This window comes from Erpetoichthys calabaricus, chromosome 11 (genome assembly GCF_900747795.2).
Source record: "Erpetoichthys calabaricus chromosome 11, fErpCal1.3, whole genome shotgun sequence".
In the NCBI taxonomy this organism is placed as follows: domain Eukaryota; kingdom Metazoa; phylum Chordata; class Cladistia; order Polypteriformes; family Polypteridae; genus Erpetoichthys; species Erpetoichthys calabaricus.
In genome coordinates this window covers 99733601-99755813 of record NC_041404.2, presented here as the reverse complement: position 1 = coordinate 99755813, position 22213 = coordinate 99733601, and the positions used below count along the sequence as shown (strand labels likewise).

Sequence of the window (22213 nt, the reverse complement as noted above, 5' to 3'; positions counted from 1 at the left end):
AAGCTGCTCTGTTGTGACATCCTGAGACTTCACAGGATCCACTCAAGGTTGCTGGTTATCATGGCCAGCCTGTACACTGGTACTGTGAGTATGGTACAGAATGGAGGCAAAACCTCTGCATTTTTCCCAGTTGATTCTGGGGTTTGTCAGGGGTGTGCATAGACCGGGTGTTGGGCAAGGTCATGAGGTTCAGCGGCTGTGGGACATCTGTTGACGAAGAAAGATTTACTGATCCTGACTTTGCTGACGATGCTGTGATGTTCACGGAGTTAATGGAGGCTCTGATCTGGGCTCTTGAAAGACTGACTGAGGAGTCTGAGTGTTGTGGACGGAGACTCAGACAAGAGAGCAGGTGTGATTATATAGCAGCTTTATTCTTCAGCGTCACAGTGAGCAGAGTTTCAGAAAGCAGGCAATCAATATTACTTGACAGCGTCAGGGCTCTTCTGAACCCCGTCTGATCGGGTGGGACAAAGTTTTATACCCCTAGAATGCGTGATTTAATATCATTATGGAATGCAACAGTCGACACTTTTATCTTACACAATCCTTGAGCCAAGTATTATCTCAGACCCCAGAGCTCCTTCTTCTATCTTCACCACAAATTCAACGCCCCTTATGCAACGTGATTTCTTGGCCCTTTTGTTATGGCATTCAGATGTAAATAGTGGAAACGTGATAAGGCAGACTCATGTGTGGAATGCTTAGACCTTGAGTCCCTTGGACAAATATTTTTCTGTTTGCTCATCAAAGCATGATAGCAAATCTGCTAAAGCACGGGTGATTGATCCATTGGGAGCTGTATTATTAGGGATATAGGTGCAGCATGCATCACCAAACATAGCACAAACGCCTCCTTTCTCAGCCAGGAGCATATCTAATGCCAATTGATTTTGCCAGGTCATAAGGGATGTTTTATCAAGTTGCTCATGGATACCTTTAACAGCTTCTTTAGTAAAATTTAAGAATCTTTGTTGATTGTAATATAGGTAATTAATCCAATCTACATTTTTGTTTATAGTAACCTGAGGAAAAATAGACTCAAATCCGGCAGCAACTTGGTCCCTTGCCTTGAACTTATCAGGGACTCCACGAGGGACTCCAATGGAATCAAAATACACCCCAGGGCCATGTAGGGAAAACTGGGAACGGTCCACAGAACAGGGTCGACGACGTCGGCCAGAATTGGTCGACACACGGGAGGCAGTTAAAGGGAGAAGTCGAAAAGGCATACCAAGTTGTATTAAAGCACAAGTGCCAGTCCAGTAAGGCAGAAGAATGTCAAGCAATTTAGACCTACGGCACATCCACCAAATATCTGCTCGTGGAGTATTCTGAGTAATCAGAAAAGTTGATAATTTGGAAGCTAAAGAGGAAGAATTAACCTGAAAAGTTTGGAAACAGAACGGGGACGGGATATTACCAACATTAGTGCCACGGGAGGAAGTGAGGTTTCTAAAAAAACAGGTATAATTACCTTCATGAGGCTGGAACATCGGGGGAGTCATATGAAGAGTGGGGGGAAAGAGAAGGGAAAGTATAATATAATTAGAGTCGGTTGGAATAGAGGAAGAGGTAAAAAGGGCAAGTAGGCAAGGAAGGCCAGTAGGATCAGATATGTTAGAAAGGGGAAAAGGGACAGTGGCCAAATGTGGCCTAGCAGTAGCACATGCATAACAATCAAATTGATTTACTTGTCTAGCCGAATACAATACCCATTGCAGCCAATGGTTCTGATCGCCATACCCAGTTTCAATCGAGAAAGTGGAAGAAAAGGTGGAAATATTCATGACCTTGACAGGGGGCGGGTCTGGACCAGGGGCAGGGGAGATGGGTGTGTGTGTGGGGAAATGGGAGGTGTTAGTAACAGGGTTTTCAACCTTAATTTGAAATCTCCCTAGAGGATCTGTTCCAGATACATACACCCCTAAGATATAGGTTCCTGAATCATGTAAAGAGGGGTTCTTCAGAGTAATGATCAAGGGGTTACAATGGTTTTTGGCACATTCATGAGGGGCATGTCCTTTTATAATAGAAAACCAATATTTCAGACCATACTTTTGGGCCTTATAGGGTTGATAACCCCAGTCATCAGTTCCAGTATTAGCAAAAACCCATTTCCACTCATCACAGTTACTTCCGAATCCAGAGTTTCTAACAGTTACACACACGTATTTGTCAGACCAGTTCCACTGGACTTGTCGACCAGTCCCATAGTTGATAATAGAACAGAAATCAACCTGAACTGATGTGCTGATTCCTAAAGGGAAAGTCAAGGTGACCTGGGCAGTCGACAAGGGAAAGGAAAGACATAGTAGTACAACAATCAAGGGTGCCATCTTTTGCAATGTGAGGCGTGAATCCAGGCAGGCAGTCCCTCAACTTTAACAGCGTGTGGTGTCGACAGCAGAACTTGGAACGGTCCTCTCCACCGAGGTTGGTGCCAATGTTTCCTTCGAGTATCTCTAACCAGAATCCAGGTTCCCAATGGAATCGGGGAGTCCTTTGATGGAGGACTAGTTCTCCAGGCCTGATTAACCTGCTCGTGGACTTTCTTCAGAGAAGCTCGGAGACCTGTAAGACTGGAAAGAAGATCATTGTCCACAGTATGCAGATTAACATTACCTATGACCATGCCGATTGGCATGTGCCGTCCGGTCAGAATTTCGAATGGTGACAGCCCTAACTGCCGATGTGTTCTTCCCCTTAATCCCATCAAGGCCAGGGGTAGAGCATCAGGCCAAGTTAAATTTGTTTGCTCACAGATTTTAGCCAATTTAGATTTCAAGGTACCATTGCATCTCTCTACTATACCCCCACTTTGAGGATGGTATTTGCAATAATGATGTACATTTATCTGGAGCCAAGTAGTCAATTCATTAATTACAGAATTCACAAAATGACTGCCATTATCAGTCTGCAATTTCTGTGGTATTCCCCATCTTGGAATGATTTCCTTTATCAAAGCTTTTGCCACAGTTTTGGGGTCTGCATGTTTGGAAGGGAAAGCTTCCACCCATCGGGAGAACACGTCAACAATTACTAAACAGTATCGGTACCCCTTTGATGGTGTTAATTCAATGAAGTCCATTTGAAGGTGTTTGAATGGACCCATTGGGTTAGGTGTAACGGCGGGACTTACCTGAATACCCTTTCCTACATTAAATTTCTGACATACTGCACAGCGTTTGCAGATTGCTCTGCGTATCTAGAGAAGCCTACTGCTTCCCAATGTCTCTCAACCTCTTGAACCATTGCATCCTTTCCAGCGTGATCCAGGCCATGTGCAATTTTTGCCATACCTGGAAAAGAAGCTTTAGGAAGGGAAGGTTTATTAGTTTGCTTATGGGTCCAGATCTCGTCGACCAATGATCCTTCCTTAGACCAGTTTCTTTTTTCTTTTTCTGAAGCTGAACTCTGTAAAGAAATGACTAAATTTCCAGAATCTCTGTCATCTGTCTGTTGGAATAAAGAAATTGGGGTATTATCATAAGCAGCTTGTTTAGCGAAGTGATCAGCCAGTTTGTTTCCTTTACTAATGGGATCTTGTTTTCCAGTATGGGCTTGGCATTTAACTATACCCAATTTTGATGACTTGGTTATAGCTTCTAGGAGGGATTCTATTAGTTTTTGATGCTGAATGGGCTTGCCAGTACTGGTTTCCATAACTTATGGTTTCCATAATGCCCCATGATCATGGCAGACTCCAAAAGCATATCTAGAATCAGTATACAGTGGAACCTCAAGATACGAACAGCTCTGTATACGAGAAATTCAAGATACAAGGAAAGTATGAGCGAAAAATTCGGATCTAAATACGAGCATTGGCTCACATAACGAGCCACGAGCCAGGCTGTGGGTATGCGTGACGCATTTCCCGATCTGCCTCGACTCGGGGATTCACCCAAGCTGACTCTGCCCACCCGTCAGCTCACTCAGTGTTCCTTGTTCTCCCGTAGCGTGAGGATCTACGCATTTGTGCGCTTGTGATTTCATTGTTTTTTTTGCATTTAACGTGAAAATAATTATTCCACGATGCCTCCCAAGAAGATTGTTGCCGCAGATAGTGCTGCAAAGAAAAAAAAGGAAGCCATGGCCATTGAAATTAAGAAAGAAATCATAGATAAACATGAGCGTGGTGTAAGAGTGACGGAACTGGCGAAGACTTCCCAAGAAGAGAGAACCTTCCTGAATCAGAGGGGGACTCTCCTTCCCCACAGTAACCCGTTTCCTCCTCCCCACCTCCCTATCGTCTCCCTCAAGCCAGCCAGGACTCTTCATAAAGGTAAACTACAGTATATATTATTTATCAGTGTTATTTGTTAGGAAAATTGATTTTTATGTTGATATTTTTGAGGGTGCGGAACGGATTAACTGGATTTCCATTATTTTCAATGGGGAAGTTTGTTCTAGATACGAGAAATTCGCTATACGAGCTCAGTGCTGGAACAAATTAAACTCATATCTCGAGGTTCCACTGTAGATAGTTACAATTTTTCCCTCTGACAACTGACAAGCTCGGGTGAGAGCTATCAACTCAGCTGCCTGCGCGCTTAAACTTGAAGAAATTCAGTTTGCTTCCAGCAGGTGGTCACCTTTGACCACTGCATAGCTGGTTGAAGGTGTTCCATTTTCCAATCGTAAGGAACATCCATCCACAAAAATTATCTCCCCTGTTCCTAAGGGTGTTTCCTGTAGGTCTGGTCTAGGTTTTATAACCTTAGTTATTTCGTCATGACAGTTGTGGGGCTCCCCTTCCTCTTCAGTTGGAAGAAAAGTAGCTGGATTTAAGGTGGAGCACCTTTCTATGGTAACGTTTGACAATGTACAGAGTACATTCTGATAGTGTATTGCCCTAGCAGTAGTGAGATGTGAGGTTTTAGCCTGTACTAAAATGGAGTGTACAGCATGAGGCACTTTTACCACTAGGGGGCTCATGAGCACTATATCTGTACTGGCTAGCACGACCTCTGTCGTGGCTGCTACTGCTCTGAGACAGGTTGGAAGTCCCGCAGCCACTGGATCCAATTTTTTCAAAAAATAGGCTATTGGCCTTTGTTTTTCTCCATGGAGCTGTGTTAGCACTGCATTCATATATCCCCCCTTTTCGTCCACGAACAAAGTGAATGGACGAGAATAGTCAGGGAGCCCTAACGCTGGCGCAGAGAGTAGTGCACTTTTAAAATCAAATAGAGCCTTCTCAGCCTGCTCATTCCACTGTATGCGGCCAGAAAGAGGAAGTTCAGCAGTGTTAGCTAGATTTTGTAAATGCTGTGCTCTGTCTGAAAAATTTACAATCAAACAACTCAGGCTGCAAGCTGGTACTACTTTTAAATTAGGAATTCATCGTACTGTAGTTTTATACGTGCTAGTTTCCAGGTCATGAAAAAATCCGTGGCGAAACCGGGTTCAGCGGCAATCAAGGAAGCACTCATTTCCGTGGTGATCCAAGTTCCAGCGACAAATCAAGGACAATCCACTTCGGGAAATCACACAGCACAACTCCACAACAAGAAAACATTCCCATCAAAAGCTATGCAGCCACAGAGAATATCCTAACTTAACCTGTTGTTTTGTGACCGGTCTTGGAAGGTTTTGAATAGTGTTTATGCGGTCTTTTGACAGAGCTCTGGTACCACACATGATGTCATGACCCAAATATTTAACGGTAGTTTGGACTAACTGCAGTTTTGCTTTCGACACTTTATGGCCATTTTCCGCTAAAAGCAATAGCAATTTCTGAGTATCATATGCACAAGCTTCTTCCGTAGTACTACACACCATTATATCATCCACATACTGTATCAATATACTATCTTGATCTGGTCAGAATCCTTCTAGATTTTGAGCAAGTGCTTGACCATACACGCAAGGAGCCTCTGTATATCCCTGAGGCATAACGGTCCATGTCCACGTCTGGCGGTTTTGGAAAGTAAAGGCAAACCAGAATTGAGAGTCGGGGTGCACAGGAATAGAAAAGAAAGCGTTAGCAAGGTCAATAACAGAGAAATAATGGGCGGACGGAGGTATCATAGAAAGAATAGTGGAAGGATTAGGAACAATAGGTGCCCTGGGAAAAATTGCAGAATTAACTTGTAGAAGATCTTGGACAAATCACCATGAACCGTCAGCCTTTTTAACAGATAAAATGGGAGAGTTCACTGGAGAGTATTTAATTGGGATAATTGCTCCCCGTTTTATGAGATTTGAATGTACGGCGGAGATCCCGGCCTCTGCCTCAGGAGACAGAGGATACTGGGCGTGATGCGGGCGGAAGGAGGATTTTGGGTAAATCACCAGTGGCTCACAGTGTGCTATCCTTCCATAATCATTTTTCCCCTGGGACCACAGTGCATCGGGAAGTGAGGAAAGCCAAGAGGGATATGTAGTCTGTAATGAAAATGTGGAGAGGGTGGGATGGCATAATGAACGGATCACTGGAAGGTCATCTCGAAGTAAAACCTTAGTTATCAAATGATCTGAAGTATCAAAAATACCCGGAGCAACGTGCAGCCAGTCCGTCCTATTGAGACATTGTTCCACCCATTCCCCAATTTCGACCCAGCGAACGGTGCTAGATCTGGCTAAGGAAACATGGGGAACCGAACCTCCTAAATAGAAAACGCTTTGTGAATATGTGAGGTGAACTGAAGCAGCGGCTTTGGTGGATGAGAAAAAAATGCAAGGGATATGGAGGGTCTCTGGGCTAGTACCTGAAGAGATAAAAGATTCTAACCAAGGTGTGTCCACTTCAGCAGGGAAGTACTGGGCAGTACAGTGGAGGGTGTTGGGGATCTGCAAGTGGGGAAAAAGACATGAAGGGAAAGAGTGTACGGCTTTAAGGAGAATGGTGTGTGGGGAGATGTTTAGGGTCCAGGCTGCAAAAGAGGGCTTGGGGTGTGTAGTTTGGCATAGGAGCTTAGGAATGGAGCAGTAAAATCCTTGTTCAGTTAAAGAAATTGAGACTGACAATTTAGTCATAAGATCCCTTACCAGCAGATTCACAGGGCACAAATGATTTAACAGAAAGCGACGAGTCAATGATGAACTGTCAATGCTAAGCTGTAATTGCAGAGGTTTTGAGACCAGCAAAACATGAGGCTGTCCCGAGGCAGTAAGCACTGTTACTGTATCTGTCGAGTTAGGGACCCCCTTCAGCAACAAAGTGGAGCGCGTGGCTCCTGTGTCCACAAGAAAGACAGTTTCTTTGCCGTTTACTATTAAAGTCAATAAAGGATCAGTATCAGCATGACGAGTAAGCAAAGGAAACTGGAAAAAGTGGCTGGGGGTCCCTGCTAATTCCTAGGACCAAGGAATGTCATTGGGCTCAGGGAGAGGGGGTGGTGGAGGGTACTTGTGTGGGCAGTTGCATCTGAAATGTCCAAGTTCACCGCAGCCGTAACAGGCATATGACGCTGGCATCTGCTCCGAAGGGTTAGGCATCTGAGCGAAAGGATTATTAGGGTTTGATAATTGGAACCCGCGTCCTCTTCCGTGCCCTTGCCCTCGACCTCCAAAGAATTTTCCGCGTCCTCTCCCCCTAGCTGGGTCAGTTGTACCAGTATAGTAATTTATTTGTGCAGCCAAAAGTTTGGTCTGTGTGTCTGACTCTTTTTATTTAGTCTGTCTCTCAGCATGCTCTGCATGATGCTTGACTTCCTCGAACGTTGCGCTCTCCCAGCCTATACAGGACATGCAGACTTTGCTTTGAATGTCACTTCTCAGTCCCGAGACGAAAGGAGGCACTGCAGCACGAGTTCTATCGTTTGCATTGTCTAGCCCAGAGTGATTAGCCATCAGATCTTGTAACCGGTGAGCCCATTCATCCACTGTCTCGTCTTTTTTTCTGCTTAGCGGCTGAAATTAGTGACCAGTCTGTGCCCTTTTTATATTTTTCTGCCAGGGCTCCTTTCAAAGGCTCCCACTGGGCGAGGATAGGACCTTCATTCCTGGGGCCTCAGGGAAGAGCTTCATTCCAACGCCAAGGGGCACCGTTATGATCACCGTGATTTACAGTTGCCCAGGTGGTGCCCAGCTTTCTGCGTAGCACCTGGGTCCACTCGGCCGCACTGGGCTTGTAAATGTCGTCCAGTTGCTGTAACTGCTCCACAAATTTCAGTCCACCGACCGCTTTGAGGTCGGGCAGTTCAGACACCACATCTTTAAATTCTTGAATGTCCCAATTTCGGTGAATCATTACAGTAGTGGGGTTATCATTTCCTGTGGGTTGTGTGGGATCGTGTCGGGGGTTAGGGACCTCAATTAAAGGGCATGAAAATGTGGGTCCTAAAGGTTTTGGGGACTCAAACGGGGTAAAGTTTTCAGGGGACTTATTTCGGAGGGTCTGGCTTCTAGTACGTTGTGAAATAGAGGGCTTTTTGTGTGAGTTAGAAGAGCCTCTCGTAGCCCCTAACAAGTGGCCGTCAGTCTCATCATCCGGATCCGTATGTGAGGAGGGGTCGTAATGATATTGTTCATCAAAGAAATCATCAGTAGCCGGGGCATTGGTTAAAACAGGAGCCATTGGGGCAAGGGGTGAAGGATGCAGTGGAAGGGGTTGCGGGTAAAGTGGTGGGGAAGAGAGCATGGGTTATAAAGGGTCTTTTTTATCACTTCTCTTCCTCCTTCCTTCAGACTGGGGTCCCGAATCAGCTTGCACTTTCTGTAAAGCTATAAGCAGCTCTTCCTTTTCCTTTCTAGTCTTAACTTCGGCAGCTAAAAGCTCATTCCGTTTCTGTGCTGCTTCCAACGTACAGTCTTTAATAACCAATTCCCATCTGTCAAACATATCCAATAAGGACCTCCATTACAACAACCCTGTGTATTTCTGCACAATATTTTTCTAATTTCCTGTATCTCACTCATATCTTCAGTTCCTTCCACTGGCCATCTACCCCAACTCTGCTTATTCCACTTCCTACATGCCTTTTTAAAATCTAACCCAGTCTTCTTCTCTATTAACTTCCTAAGGGAACTGCCTTTCGATCCCGAGGGTGTACTAGGAGCCTGGTGATTCTCTGAAAATAATCTCTCCAACAGAGGCTTTTGGTGACCTAGGGGGATAGGTTTGACCGGTTTGCTGACTTGTTTCCCCATAGTGGGTGGCAGGATATCACAGAAAACAGCTCAGCTCCCCCCTCCCTTTTTTTTTCTCCTCGTCCCACTTGTCGTCCGATCCTGCTCCCGGATTTCAGCTCAGGTGACTTCGTGTCCGTTTATTGGGTTCAGCAGAATCCTACGTCAATACTCAGCGTGGGGTCCAGGATATGAAGGTTTTTACCCCGATCCCTTCTCAAAAGCCTTGTATGCGTCAAACTGCTTAGGTATAGTCTCCGTCACCTGAGCAACCCGTCGGAACAAGATTATGACTAGACGCCAAATGAGAAACACGACCTCCCCCTTTATATTCAGACACACATTTTCCGGCTTTTCCACTTTGACCCCTATTCCTCTATTTATTTATAGGGGCATGCCACTCGCCCCTGTCTATTCCACTTCACAAGGGATGACTCACTAACATTCAAACTTGTGCCTATTTTCCGGAGGGTCCCAAGAACTGTGTTCTGCGAGTCCCGAGAACACCCCTACATTAATGATACAGTATTCTCTTTTACTTTTTTTAAACTTCTATTATTTCCGGCACACCAGTCAAACCATCGGAATTCCCCCAATCTACTCACTGTGACTCCGTCCATCTGCCTGGAAATTCCCGTCAAGTCGTGCCTCGTATCAGCTAGGAGGAGGTCAGGGACTCCCCACGCAGGAAATGCCCAAGGCAGGCCAGTCCTAACTTTTACCAGAGCTGGTCCTCCCAATCCGGCCGTAATCGGTCCTCTACTACGGTCCTCCGGATGATCCTGCTCGAGGAGTCGTCTGCCCGTCTCCTGCCTCACGTTGGGCACCAGAAAACTGTGGACGAAGACTCAGATAAGACAGCAGGTGTGATTATATAGCAGCTTTATTCTTCAGCGTCACAGTGAGCAGAGTTTCAGAAAGCAGGCAATCAATATTACTTGACAGCGTCAGGGCTCTTCTGAACCCCATCTGATCAGGTGGGGCAAAGTTTTATACCCCTAGAACGCGTGATTTAATATAATTATGGAATGCAACAGTCGACACTTTTATCTTACACAATCCTTGAGCCAAGTATTATCTCAGACCCCAGAGCTCCTTCTTCTATCTTCACCACAAATTCAACGCCCCTTATGCGACGTGATTTCTTGGCCCTTTTGTTATGGAGTTCAGATGTAAATAGTGGAAACGTGATAAGGCAGACTCATGTGTGGAATGCTTAGGCCTTGAGTCCCTTGGACAAATATTTTTCTGTTTGCTCATCAAAGCATGCTTTTAAAGCTTACTTCTGCTTAACTTCTCAGACATGGATTAGTACAAGGGAACGAAGAGAACATTCATCTTCCACATATCTTCCACAGTGTCTGAGCTTGCGAGTGTCCTGGATAAAAACCAAGATCCAGGCCTTTAATGAGCTCTTGGGCACAGCCAACAGCAGTGTGTTTGTTTGTGGAGAGAGTGACGACCTTGTTGAGAGGTTTACTTACCTCGACAGTGACTCTGGTGACTCTTTTTATGAAGTCAGTAAACAGATTGGGAGAGATTGGGGGTCATGAGGTCACTGGAAGAGGGTGTGTGGAACTCCCGGTAGCTATGCCAAAGGACAAAGGTCCAAGTCTTTACAGTCCTGGTGCTTCCTGTCTGCTATATAGTTGCGAGACATGGACGCTATCCAGTGACCTGAGATGAAGTCTTGACTTCTTTTGCACTCTGTCTCTTCAGAGAATCCTTGGGTATAGCTGATTTGACTTTGTGTCAAATGAGCGGTTGCTCATGGAGTCCCAAATCAGGCATATTACCTGCTTTGTGAGGGAGCGTCAGGTACAGCACTACGGCCATGTGGTGCGATTCCCCGAGGGTGATCCAGCTCGCAGGATCCTCATTGTTGAGGACCCAAGTGGCTGGTCCAGGCCAAGGGGATGCCTACATAATACCTGGCTGTGACAGATAAAGGGTCATTTCCAGAGGGTGGGATCCAGCCAGGATCCTGAGTTGTTTCCCAAGCTCCCCAACCTGACCCGTAATCCATGGCTTTTTGTTTAGAAAGAAATGCACTGTCCTTGTGTATAATACAGTGTCAGCAGAGAAGTTAATATAGTCTTTGATGCAGTAACAGAGTCACTCAGTATCGTCCCCATGTGACTTGCTTTTCCCAGTCTGTCATTTGGACACAGTCATTCAGAGTCATTTCTGCCTTTAGGCTTCACTTCCTCACTATTCTGGTGGTAACAGGTTGTTAACAGGCTTGTAGCTGGGAATAAGGTTGTGGTCAGATTTCTCTTTTAGGTATGTGTTCAACATTTCTTGCATTTCCTGTCATCCTAAACTTACATAGATCTTTGTAGACACAGAATACACAAGAAATGCATGTGTTCCAAATAATGATATATTATTTACCCTATACAGCTCCAGGTACCTCACTCCCAGATAAACAAGGCTTGAGCTGAGAGAGCTTTTTTCCCTTCCTGCAGCGGTGGGGGGGTGGGGGGTTGGGATAGCAGGCTGCTTGTTGCTTGTGCTTATCGACACATTTACAAAATAAAAGATGCTGACAGAGAGGTGTGAACGGATTTAAGGTGGGCCGGGATTACGAGTTTTTCGTAGGCTTTGGTAATTCTAGTGTTAATGTGGTTTATGTGGGCGGGATAAGAAAGGGAGGAATCAAAAATGACACCAAGATTCTCTGCATTAGAAGAAGGTCTGAGTCACTGTCAAGAGTGACTGCAAAGGAGCTCATTTTCTTAAGTCATGCTTTAGTGCCAATTTGCAGGAGTTCAGTTTTGTTAAACTGTAAAGATTTCTGCTCCATACAAGGTGTAATTTCAACGAGGCAAGTTGTGACCTTAGAAAGCCCCAATGAACTTTCAGTTTTAACACTGAAATATGAAAACCCAGTCCATAGCTATGAATGAGATGGCCAAGGGGAAGAATATAGAAACAGAAGAGCAGAGGGCCAAGGACAGAGCCCTGAGGAACCCCTTGTGTGAACGGAGCTGAGCTAGATCTGCTGTTGCCAAGACTAACACGCTCTTGTCTGTCAGTCAGATAGGACTTAAACTACTGGAGGGCAGTGCCACAGATACCAGCATGTTCTCCATTCTGGACAGTAGAAAGTCACTTCTGACAGTCCCAAATGCTACACTATGACCTAACAAAGTTAATATGCTGTGTGGCAGACGGCCGTAGTCCTTGCACGGCCGGGATGTCCCTGTGATGGAAGGTCCAGGGGAGAGGACATATTCACGGCAATACCTCCCTGCAACACAAGAGGGCAACCCCCCTGGATTACATCAGGGCCATGGGCTTGGAGCTTAGAAGCTCAACCCTGCTGGGGCCTGTGGCCACTGCCAGAGGGCGCCTGGACAGTTCCAAAGCCATGGACTGCAGCACTTCTGCCACAACCAGAAGTACTGCTGGAAGAGGATCCTGGAGCACCTGGAGCACTTCCAGGTGCACTATAAAAGAGGCTGCCTCACTCCTTCGAGGAGCCAGAGTCAGGAGGTGGAGGAAAAAACTTTGTGGGAGAGGAGTGTAGATGACAGAAAAAGAGAAGGAAGAACAGAGAGAGAGAGAAACAATGGACTAAGCTGTATTGCTGGGCTTGGTGACTGTGTACAGTGCTCTGAAGTGGGGAGCGGGAAATAGAGCTGCCCCATGAAGAAAAAAACTGTGTTGTTTTTGCACTTGTGTCTCTGTGACTGTCTGTGTTGGGTTTGGGGAGCTGTAAGTCCAATATGGGATGCCACTTGTGAAAGCCACGGGAAGTTGTAAATACCCGTGGCTTTCACAAGTGGCATCCCAGATGGACGTACAGATTTTTCAAGAAAGATGGAGGATCCTTTAAACATAGAGGATCTTACATTTTAAGACAAAATATTGCAGCAACATTTCCTTGCTGACCAACCTAACTAAAAATAAAAAGGCCAAAATATTATGTCAGTTTAAAGTATTAATTACTAAACATTTACTGACTTGAAAATATGGATATTTTCATTAAATACATTTCCTTTGCACACAACCATAGTTTACTTTACTCATTGACCTCATTTCTTCAGTTGTGACCATGCCAAACGTTTTCACTTTCCTGCATAAATTAGTAATCATTGGTCTAGGAAATTTTCTAAAAATAAATTGGTTGGAGTTTGAAACCCCAGTTTAGCTGGTCATCTGTTAGCTCGTTTCACATCTCATTTCTGCTTGGTTGTCATTTAATGAAGAAAGGAATCAATTGAGAGGGATGAACTCTTCTAACAGGGCTATTAAAGTGATGGGGAAAAAGTTAATTAGCAGTGAAAACTGGTCACTGATTAGGAAAAGGGTTCGAAAGAAAACCTGTAGCCACTGCGGCACTCCAGGCCTGGAGTTCGCCACCCCAATCTAGAACATAAAAACACAACTAAGCCACAGAAAAAGGAAAAGGACATAAATATACTCTACTGTACACTGTACTGTAGTAACAGAAAAAATTACAAAAAATGAGTGTAAAAAAAATTCCTTACCTTTATTATTTCTGATCTCTTTACAATGTCTAATTTCACTTCCATCATGATGGCTTTCCTCTTCTTCGAAGCACTACCATCTGAAGACTCTGACTTTTGTTTAGGAGCCATGATAAGGACCAAAAAGTCGCCAAACAAAGCAACACAAATGGAACACTTGTGCCACACGCAACCAAACTAGTTTGCCAACTCCCTCACTCAAACGCCGTGTACTTCCGCCGCACGCAACCAAACTAGTTCGCCCACGTACTCTGTATGTACGACACTAATGGCGTAAGCTGAAACACTCACGTCTCAATTTTGTAAAGTTTTTATGGGAGTGAGCGTTGTAAACTCGAAACATCATATGTAGAGACGTCGTAACCCGATGACCCCCTGTAACTACTACCTTAATCACTGGACATAACTGAAAAACAATTCAAACTTGTGCTGTAAGTGATGTACTACTTTTTCAACAGATGTAATACTGCAGTTATTATACTGTTAGATTTAAGTACAGTTATTGTGTATTGACATAGCCTGGGAAATAATGTTGGACATTCATGATTATGCCATCAATTTCTGTATGTACACAAATGTAATGATATTACTCCATCATTATATTCTGAAGTTAGATATGGTGTCCTTCAGGGCTCAATAATTTGACAGTTAATATTTTCAGTTTACATGATAACACTGTGGTGTTCTAATCAAAAATCATAATTAATCATGTGATCATCTATAAATATGTATCTGCTATTAATTGTTCTATGTGCATCTGACAAGATTGTGTACTTTTCAGCTTAGAGGGCCAGAACCATTACTACAAAATCAGCATTATTTCTGACACTAACCTATAATTCAACAGTCACAACAGTGCACTATATAAGCCTTTCTTTGTCCAGCTAGGATAGGAAAATCATACAGAATGCAAAGAATGTAATTAATGTGTTTATTTTGGGCAGCAAATTAGTGTTTCACATGTTGTTCAAATCATTTGATTTCCAGCTTTAATTTAATTCAAGATACTGTCTCAAGGATTATTTCCAGGAATTGTAAATACAATTGAATGCCTCTTACCCTTAAATGTCTGCATGTACATACAGTTACATTTATAACTAATTTCAAAATCCCTTCTTTTAACACAAGGGTGGGCAATGTTGGTCCTGGAGAGCCGCAGTATGTGTAGGTTTTTGTTCCAACCCAGTTCCTTAACGAGAACTCAATTATTGCTGATGAAGCACATATTGCTTAAGTGACATTTTGATGCTTCATTTTAGTGGTCTCGCTTGTCAAGGTTCTCCAACCTTAATTGCTTATTTCAGTCTTAAACTTCTGCATTCAGTGTTTTAATTGCTCCTTATTAGCAATAAGACGTAAAAGACAAAGCAGGCAGCAGTTCTCCAGCTAGCTTTTTTCCAATTACATCTGTGTGTGTTCATCATGCACTGTTTGATTTAATAAAACACTTAACAGACAAATGTGACAGACTGAAAATGATCTGTTTTCGGCTTCAAATCATTTGGATGATATCCTTGGAAAGAAAAAAAATCTACGATATAAGAGCCTTACATTGCACAGACTAACAAGCCATAAAATAAAATAAGGTCTGAGATTGGCAATGATTGGTTTCTAATTAAGCAATTGGGTTGGAATGAAAACCTGTAGCCACTGCGGCTCACCAGGACCGACATTGCCTACCCCTGTTCTAACATATAAAATGATGATTTTAGTTTCCTTTATGTAATAGAACATATTCGTGCATACATTGCAGGGGGTCCAGAGTGTGTCCAATAATTGAGCTTGCTCTTTTAATGTTATGAGCCCAGAACACCAAAGCTTAGAAAATCACACTGGCCATCACATAGTTAAAGAAGATGTGAAGGATGTCACTTCCCACATTAAAGGAACACCAGATTATAATATGCTCTGGTACTGTTGCCATTCACAAATTCTGGTTGAAAAGGTTTGACAGGAATCTGTTCACCATCCACGTACACAGCCAGAAACTCTACATTGTTATGTTTGAAATTGAACGGTTTCCTTGTATAAGAACCTTAAAAAGCTTCATTATTCATCATGCCAATCACCACATACTTTGGTAACTGACCCAAAAACAGGTTTTCTTGATTGCATACTTGGATGCCTGCCAGCATGCTAAAAACATATTCACTCTTTCCACAGGATATTTAGCACTGGCTGACGTAAAGGCATGAGCATGCCCCAATTTCATGGCCTGTGAAACTTTTACTTTTTTCACAAACAGGGAAGCTGCCGTTATGTTTACTTTCTAATGTTTGACATCACCAGACATTAGGTAGAATTCATCTTAGGCTTTGGTAATTCTAGTGTTAATGTGGTTTATGTGGGCGGGATAAGAAAGGGAGGAATCAAAAATGACACCAAGATTCTCTGCATTATATTAAAATATTAATTTTTCCTGAAAAAAGAAATCGGAATGAATGTGCCCCAAAGTTCAACAGTATGGCTCCCGGCTTTATAGGTGCTTCTTTTATTAAAACCAGTGTTTCCTCCTTCAAGATCTGTCTCTTCCAATCTGTTAAGTGTATCTTTGTAAAAAAAGTCCAGTAGCAAACTGAGCATGAAGAGTCTCCTGGCTATAATTTAGCAGGCCTGCAAGACTGCTCTGTAAGGATAACAATTTGAACTCTGTGATATTAGCCAGTCCCCCAGGGTAACATCAACTTATGAAAACAAACTGGCTATAGGGTAGTTGACAATTTTTTTTTGTCTTTTCAGGAGCCATTATATTAGTCCCATCAGCATTCACTATTTTGCACCTTAGGTGTAGAAGAGTGTTATTCTGGTCAAGGTAATCTTCTCCATATCCAGCTATGAGAAATTTTGTATCGGTGCTACTTCAGAGAGGGCTGAGAGAGGCGGAACTTCAATGTACTGTATATACTTTTATCTACACTAGTTTGAGTGAAAGGCACAGTAAACAGATCCAGTTCAGACTTGACACACTCTTCAGACATTCTATGTACAGAAGTCATCTTCTCTTAAAAAATGTCTATCTTCTTTTTGCTCACTTTAGTCTTGTTCTTTTTCTGACAATGTTTAGAAAATACTGTAAAAATAGTGCCCCTTGCCTTTTTGACTGGTTGGCGCTTATGCAACCCGGGGGTCTCTTGTGTTTTGTCTTTCTCATCAAAATCAATCCTGCACCCTCCTGCTATTCTTGGCTGCCACCAGAAAATGCTTGATATCACCCCGGTGAACACATCTTTTACAATATTTTTAGCAGCAGATTTGATATGTGGTTTTGATATGTCAAATCCTTTTTTCAGGAGAGGTAAAGCTCTTCTAAACAACCCCCGAAATATACCACCAATACCTCCGCCAAACATTACGGGGAATCCAGAGAATCCTGGTAAGCCACTACCCGCTCGGGTCTGCATACAATGGCCGACGGGTCTAAAATGCAATTTCACCATAACCTTACCAAACTGAAATGGCACATTTTTGTCCTGGTCCGTCTTTATTTCAGTAGTTGCTGTGTCAAAATGATTCTTGCTGACTGGTGCATAATGAGGTTTGTTGTATGTGATAGTGGTAATTTTATTAGGTTGGTCTTCTATATGAACGCATCTCTAAAGGGGGACGAAGCTGTCTTCAACTCTCTGATGAGAAACCATATAGCCATACGTGTACAAAATGTAAAAGCCAGCCCTGATGTAGAAAAGGGGCCTTGTAAGTTAGCCCCTGAGTCTGATAAGTATAAGCTACTAATATTCAACCCAGCTGACCTTATAAGTGTATAGTTTCATCCTTCTCACCCGTTATCACGTAGACTCTTCTTTCCACAGCATTATAACTGAATTTCACAGGATTCTCAGAAGGGATTGTCCTCACAGCAAAGTCTGTCATAGTGGACAGGCTTAAAGCTGTCGAGTTCATAAAACACAATAGGTTGTGAATACCTTCATAATATCCACAAGGAATGTAAAATACTTTTTTATCCCCGGAGCTAAAATGTAGAATTCATTATCTGGTTTGTCTATGGTATTCCCCGTATGTGGATATTATATTTCTGCTAGACCGACTTCCCAAAAACCTTCTAGGTCAATGGCTTTAGCAAGCTTTGCTGTGAAATTAGAAATTGTGTTGTTAGAGAAAATGTCTGAGGAAGCATTGTTAGGCAAAGTCACGAAAAATCTTTTGTGCTCCATCATATACTGTGTGATTGATAAGAAAGTCACAAATACAAAATAAAGATTTGGGGACTGTCCCTGTATATTGTCTTACAGACAATATTGAAAAAATGAAGCAATTCAAAGTCTTGAAAGTACAATGAACAACTTTACTGAAAACAAAATGGTGGTTTTATAGAGCAGAAAAACATGTGACAGGAAATGGTTGGCAAAATGGTGATGTGGCAACAGGAACCAGAAGTGATGTGGTTTGTGGGTGCCGGAAGTGATGTCATCAATATTGACCGGAAGTGACGTCATCACGACCATTTTGAAAACCCGGAAGTTGCGGGATTAATTCTCTTCTTGTGTCCGGTTGGAAAAAAGAGCTCAGGTAAGTACCACGTGATATTCCTTTATCTCGCGATGTTTCACTCACCTTTAGGCTCTTTGACTGCCTCCTAATCGTACATATGTGACAACTGTAAGAGAATGATGATCAAATTATGAGCGGTATGAATTTTATTTCACATCTTGGGTGTGGCTCTCTGGTATCCAGCTGTTAAATTTTTCTGGCCACCCAACCATTTAACTAAAATGAATCATTTTTTATTCTTAACTTTCCTACCCAGTATTTTCTCAATCCTGTAAACATCTGCGTCATAAAAGGAGCCTATGATCTCTTCACCACTGTAATCTTTCAGATTGTAAACAGCCGGTGACCTAGGTACAAGCTCAGAGACGGCAAAGATTTCATATGAAAATGTTTGTTCATATCCTTTCAGAAAAGGATGTCTGTTTTTTTTTTTTTCTGAATATATTTTTATTTTATTAATTTTCATTGTAATCATTCCATACAAATAGATCAATTTATAACCCAACAAAATTGAAGACAAATCAAACCCCACCCCTGAGAAGGAGAGCTTAGCTAAAGGAAAATCGCTTAAGGCTTTTTAATAAGGCAACATTAAACAAAAGAAAGGGAGAAGTAAATATATATGTAAATAAGAGATGGAGAAGGGAATTAAATGCGGTTATAGTTATTTCTCTTATTCTAAAATAATATTGATTAAATCCAGCCAGGTTTTGAAAAAAAATTGTACAGATCCTCTAACTGAGAATTTGATTTTTTCCAATTTCAAATAATATAAAACATCGGTTTCCCACTGACTTATCAGGGGAGAATTAGGATTCTCCAATTTAACAAAATAAGTCTGCGAGCCAAAAGTGTAGTGAATGCAATCACCGTTTGTTTGTCCTTCTCCAATTTAAGTCCATCTGGAAGAACACCGAACACAGCTGTTAATGGGTTAGGAGGTATTGTGACCCCAAGGCTGTCTGAAAGGTATTTAAAAATTTTTGTCCAAAATGATGTTAGTTTGGTGCAGGCCCAGAACATGTGACCCAGTGAGGCAGGAGCTTGGTTTCAGCATTCGCAGGTTGGATCCTGCCCTGGAAACATTTTGGACAGTTTTAAGCGAGACAGATGAGCTCGATATATAATTTTTAGTTGAATAATTCTATGCTTTGCACATATAGAACTAGAGTGAATTCTCTGCTTTGCTACCTTCCACTCCTTTTCTGATATATTGATTAAGAGATCTTCTTCCCAATGTCCTCTTGCATCTTTGAAAGGTAGAGACTCTAATAAGATTTTATATAATGCGGAAATAGTGTTTAATTCCTCGAAATTGAGCAGTATTTTTTCCAGCATTGTGGAGGGTGCGAGGTGGGGGAAATCGGGCAATTTCTGTTTAACAAAATTTCTAATTTGAAGATAGTGAAAGAAAGGTGTAGCTGGGAGGTTGAATTTTGAACGTAATTGTTCAAAAGATGTAAGTATGTTGTCTATATAAAGATCTCTGAGCATTTTAATCCCAAAACCTTTCCAGGTATTAAAAACTGGATATACTTGCGAAGGTTGAAAGAGGTGGTTCTCTTGCAGAGGTGCCACTGATAAAAGATTTTCCATCTTAAAATGCTTTCTAATTTGGTTCCATATTCTGAGTGAGTAAAGCACAGTTGGGTTATTAGTATATTTGCGATAACTTGCATTTATTGGAGCGCAGAGCAAGGAGTATAAAGAAGTACTACAGGATTTTACTTCTATTGCGGACCAAGCCTGTGTATGTTCATTTATTTGTGTCCAGGTTTTTATGGCTTGTATGTTTGCTGCCCAGTAATAAAACTGAAAATTAGGTAAAGCCATGCCACCTTCTGCCTGAGGTCTTTGTAGGGTCGCTCTTCGGATACGTGGGTATTTTGAGTTCCAAATGAATGAGGTTATTGTTGAATCTAACTGTTTAAAAAATGATTTATTGATATATATTGGAATGTTTTGAAATAAAAAGAGAAGTTTAGGAAGGATATTCATCTTAACAATGTTAATTCTTCCGGCTAGAGTGAGATGAAGGGTTGACCATCTATGCAAGTCTTGCTTAATTTTTTCCATACAGACGGCAAAATTTTGTTGATAAAGAGCTTTATGCTTACTTGTGATATTTACCCCTAGGTATTTAAACTGATCTGCAATGGTAAAAGGTAGGGTGTCTAATCTAATATTATATGCTTGTGAATTCACTGGAAAGAGTATACTTTTATTCAGATTAATTCTAAGACCAGATATCTTTTGAAATTCTTTTAGTGCTGTTAAAACAGCAGGGACAGTGTTTTCTGGGTCTGATATATATAAGACCATATCATCTGCATATAGAGAAATTTTCTGTTCCAGTCCTTCTCTGACAATCCCCTTTATCTGATAAGAATTTCGGCAGTGAATCGCCAGTGGTTCAATAGCGATTGCAAACAACAGTGGCGACAAGGGACATCCTTGTCTGGTACCACGTTCTAGTTTAAAGTAGTCTGAGCAAATGTTATTAATACAAACTGAAGCTTCTGGATTGGTATACAGTAGTTTGATCCATGCACAAATATTCGGGCCAAACCCAAATTTCTCCAATGCAGTGAAAAGGTAGTTCCATTCAATCATATCAAATGCTTTTTCTGCGTCTAATGATAGTAATATCTCTGGGGTGTTTGATTTTGCTGGTGAATATATAACATTAAACAAGCGTCGGAGATTGGAAGATAGGTGTCGGCCTTTAATAAATCCAGTTTGATCCTATGATATTACCGAGCGCAGCATTTTTCTCCATCCTTCTAGCTAGGATTTTTGAGAGTATCTTAACATCATTATTCAGGAGTGAAATTAGTCTGTATGATGCACATTGTAACAAGTCCTTATTTTGTTTAGGAAAGACGGTGATTAATGCTTGTCGAAATGTTTGAGGTAGTATTTGGTTGTCTGTAGCTTCTGTAAATGTTGCCAATAAGAGGGGAGCTAGCTGAGTGGAGAATTTCTGATAAAATTCTACGGGGTAACCATCAGGGCCTGTTGATTTCCCGCTTTGTAGTGACTTTATAGCGTCTAGTAATTCTGTTACCGTTAGAGGTTTATCCAGTTCCTCAGCACTTAAAGCATCTATTTGTGGTATCTGTGATGTATCCAGAAATGCATTAGATTGTGTGTTGTCTTCTTTGGGCTCAGTAGAATATAAAGACTTATAATAATCTCTAAATGTGTGCATTATATTTTTATGGTCAATAATTTCTTCTCCATTCTTGTTGGTGATTACTGGTATTGCATTGCGAACTTCTTGTTTGTGAATTTGTTGAGCTAAAAGCTTATTAGTTTTTTCTCCGTGTTCATAGTAATGATGTCTAGACTTATAAATAAGTTGTTCAGTTTCTTTAGTTGTTAAGATGTTAAGTTCTGTATGCAAGGCCTGCCTTTTCCTCTGGAGAACTTCATTTGGATGCCTGGCTTGTTCTTCATCTATTCTAGTAATTTCACTTCTTAGCTCTGACACTTTCTTGGTTTCTAATTTATTTCTGTGGGAAAGATTTGAAATAATCTGTCCTCTTAAGAAGGCCTTTAGAGTTTCCCAGAGTGTTCCTGCAGAAACCTCGGTGGACGTGTTTGTCTCTAGGAAGAAGCTGATTTGTTTGGATATAAATTCTGTGCAGTTCTCGTCTGCCAATAAAAGAGGATTAAGATGCCATCTACGAGGTGAGTGTGAGGGGCTTAATGATTTTAGCTCCAAGACTAGAGGGGCATGGTCAGAGATAACAATTGTGTGATATTTGCATGATTTAATTGTAGGCAGGAAATTATTATCTATAAAAAAAATAATCAATTCTTGAGTAGCTATAATGCACTGGTGAGTAGAACGAATATGTTCTTGAGTTTGGGTTAAGAAACCTCCAGGGGTCTGATAAGTTGTGATCATTTAAAAACTGTGTAATTGTCTTTGCAGTGTTAGATGTCGTCCCCCCTATCACAGGAATCCTATCTAAGAGTGGATTTAGAACACAATTAAAGTCCCCAGCCATTATAATTTTATGAGTGTTCACATTGGGAATGGATGCAAATAGATTTTGCATGAATTCCTTATCATCAACATTGGGTGCATAAACATTTATCAAAATCATTTTACTGTTATATAAGTT

General features: G+C 41.9%; 1 protein-coding gene across 1 annotated transcript in view; it reads right to left on the bottom strand.

The window, feature by feature from the left end:
- Positions 1 to 767: 767 nt before the first annotated feature.
- The window catches only part of LOC127529575 (protein NYNRIN-like), a 168928-nt gene continuing 147482 nt past the window's right edge, over positions 768 to 22213 (bottom strand). The window contains exon 2 of the mRNA XM_051933556.1: positions 768 to 3142. Within this exon, the coding sequence (XP_051789516.1) occupies positions 2327 to 3142 (816 nt within the window). The 3' untranslated portion in view covers positions 768 to 2326. The remainder of the gene's footprint in view (positions 3143 to 22213) is intronic.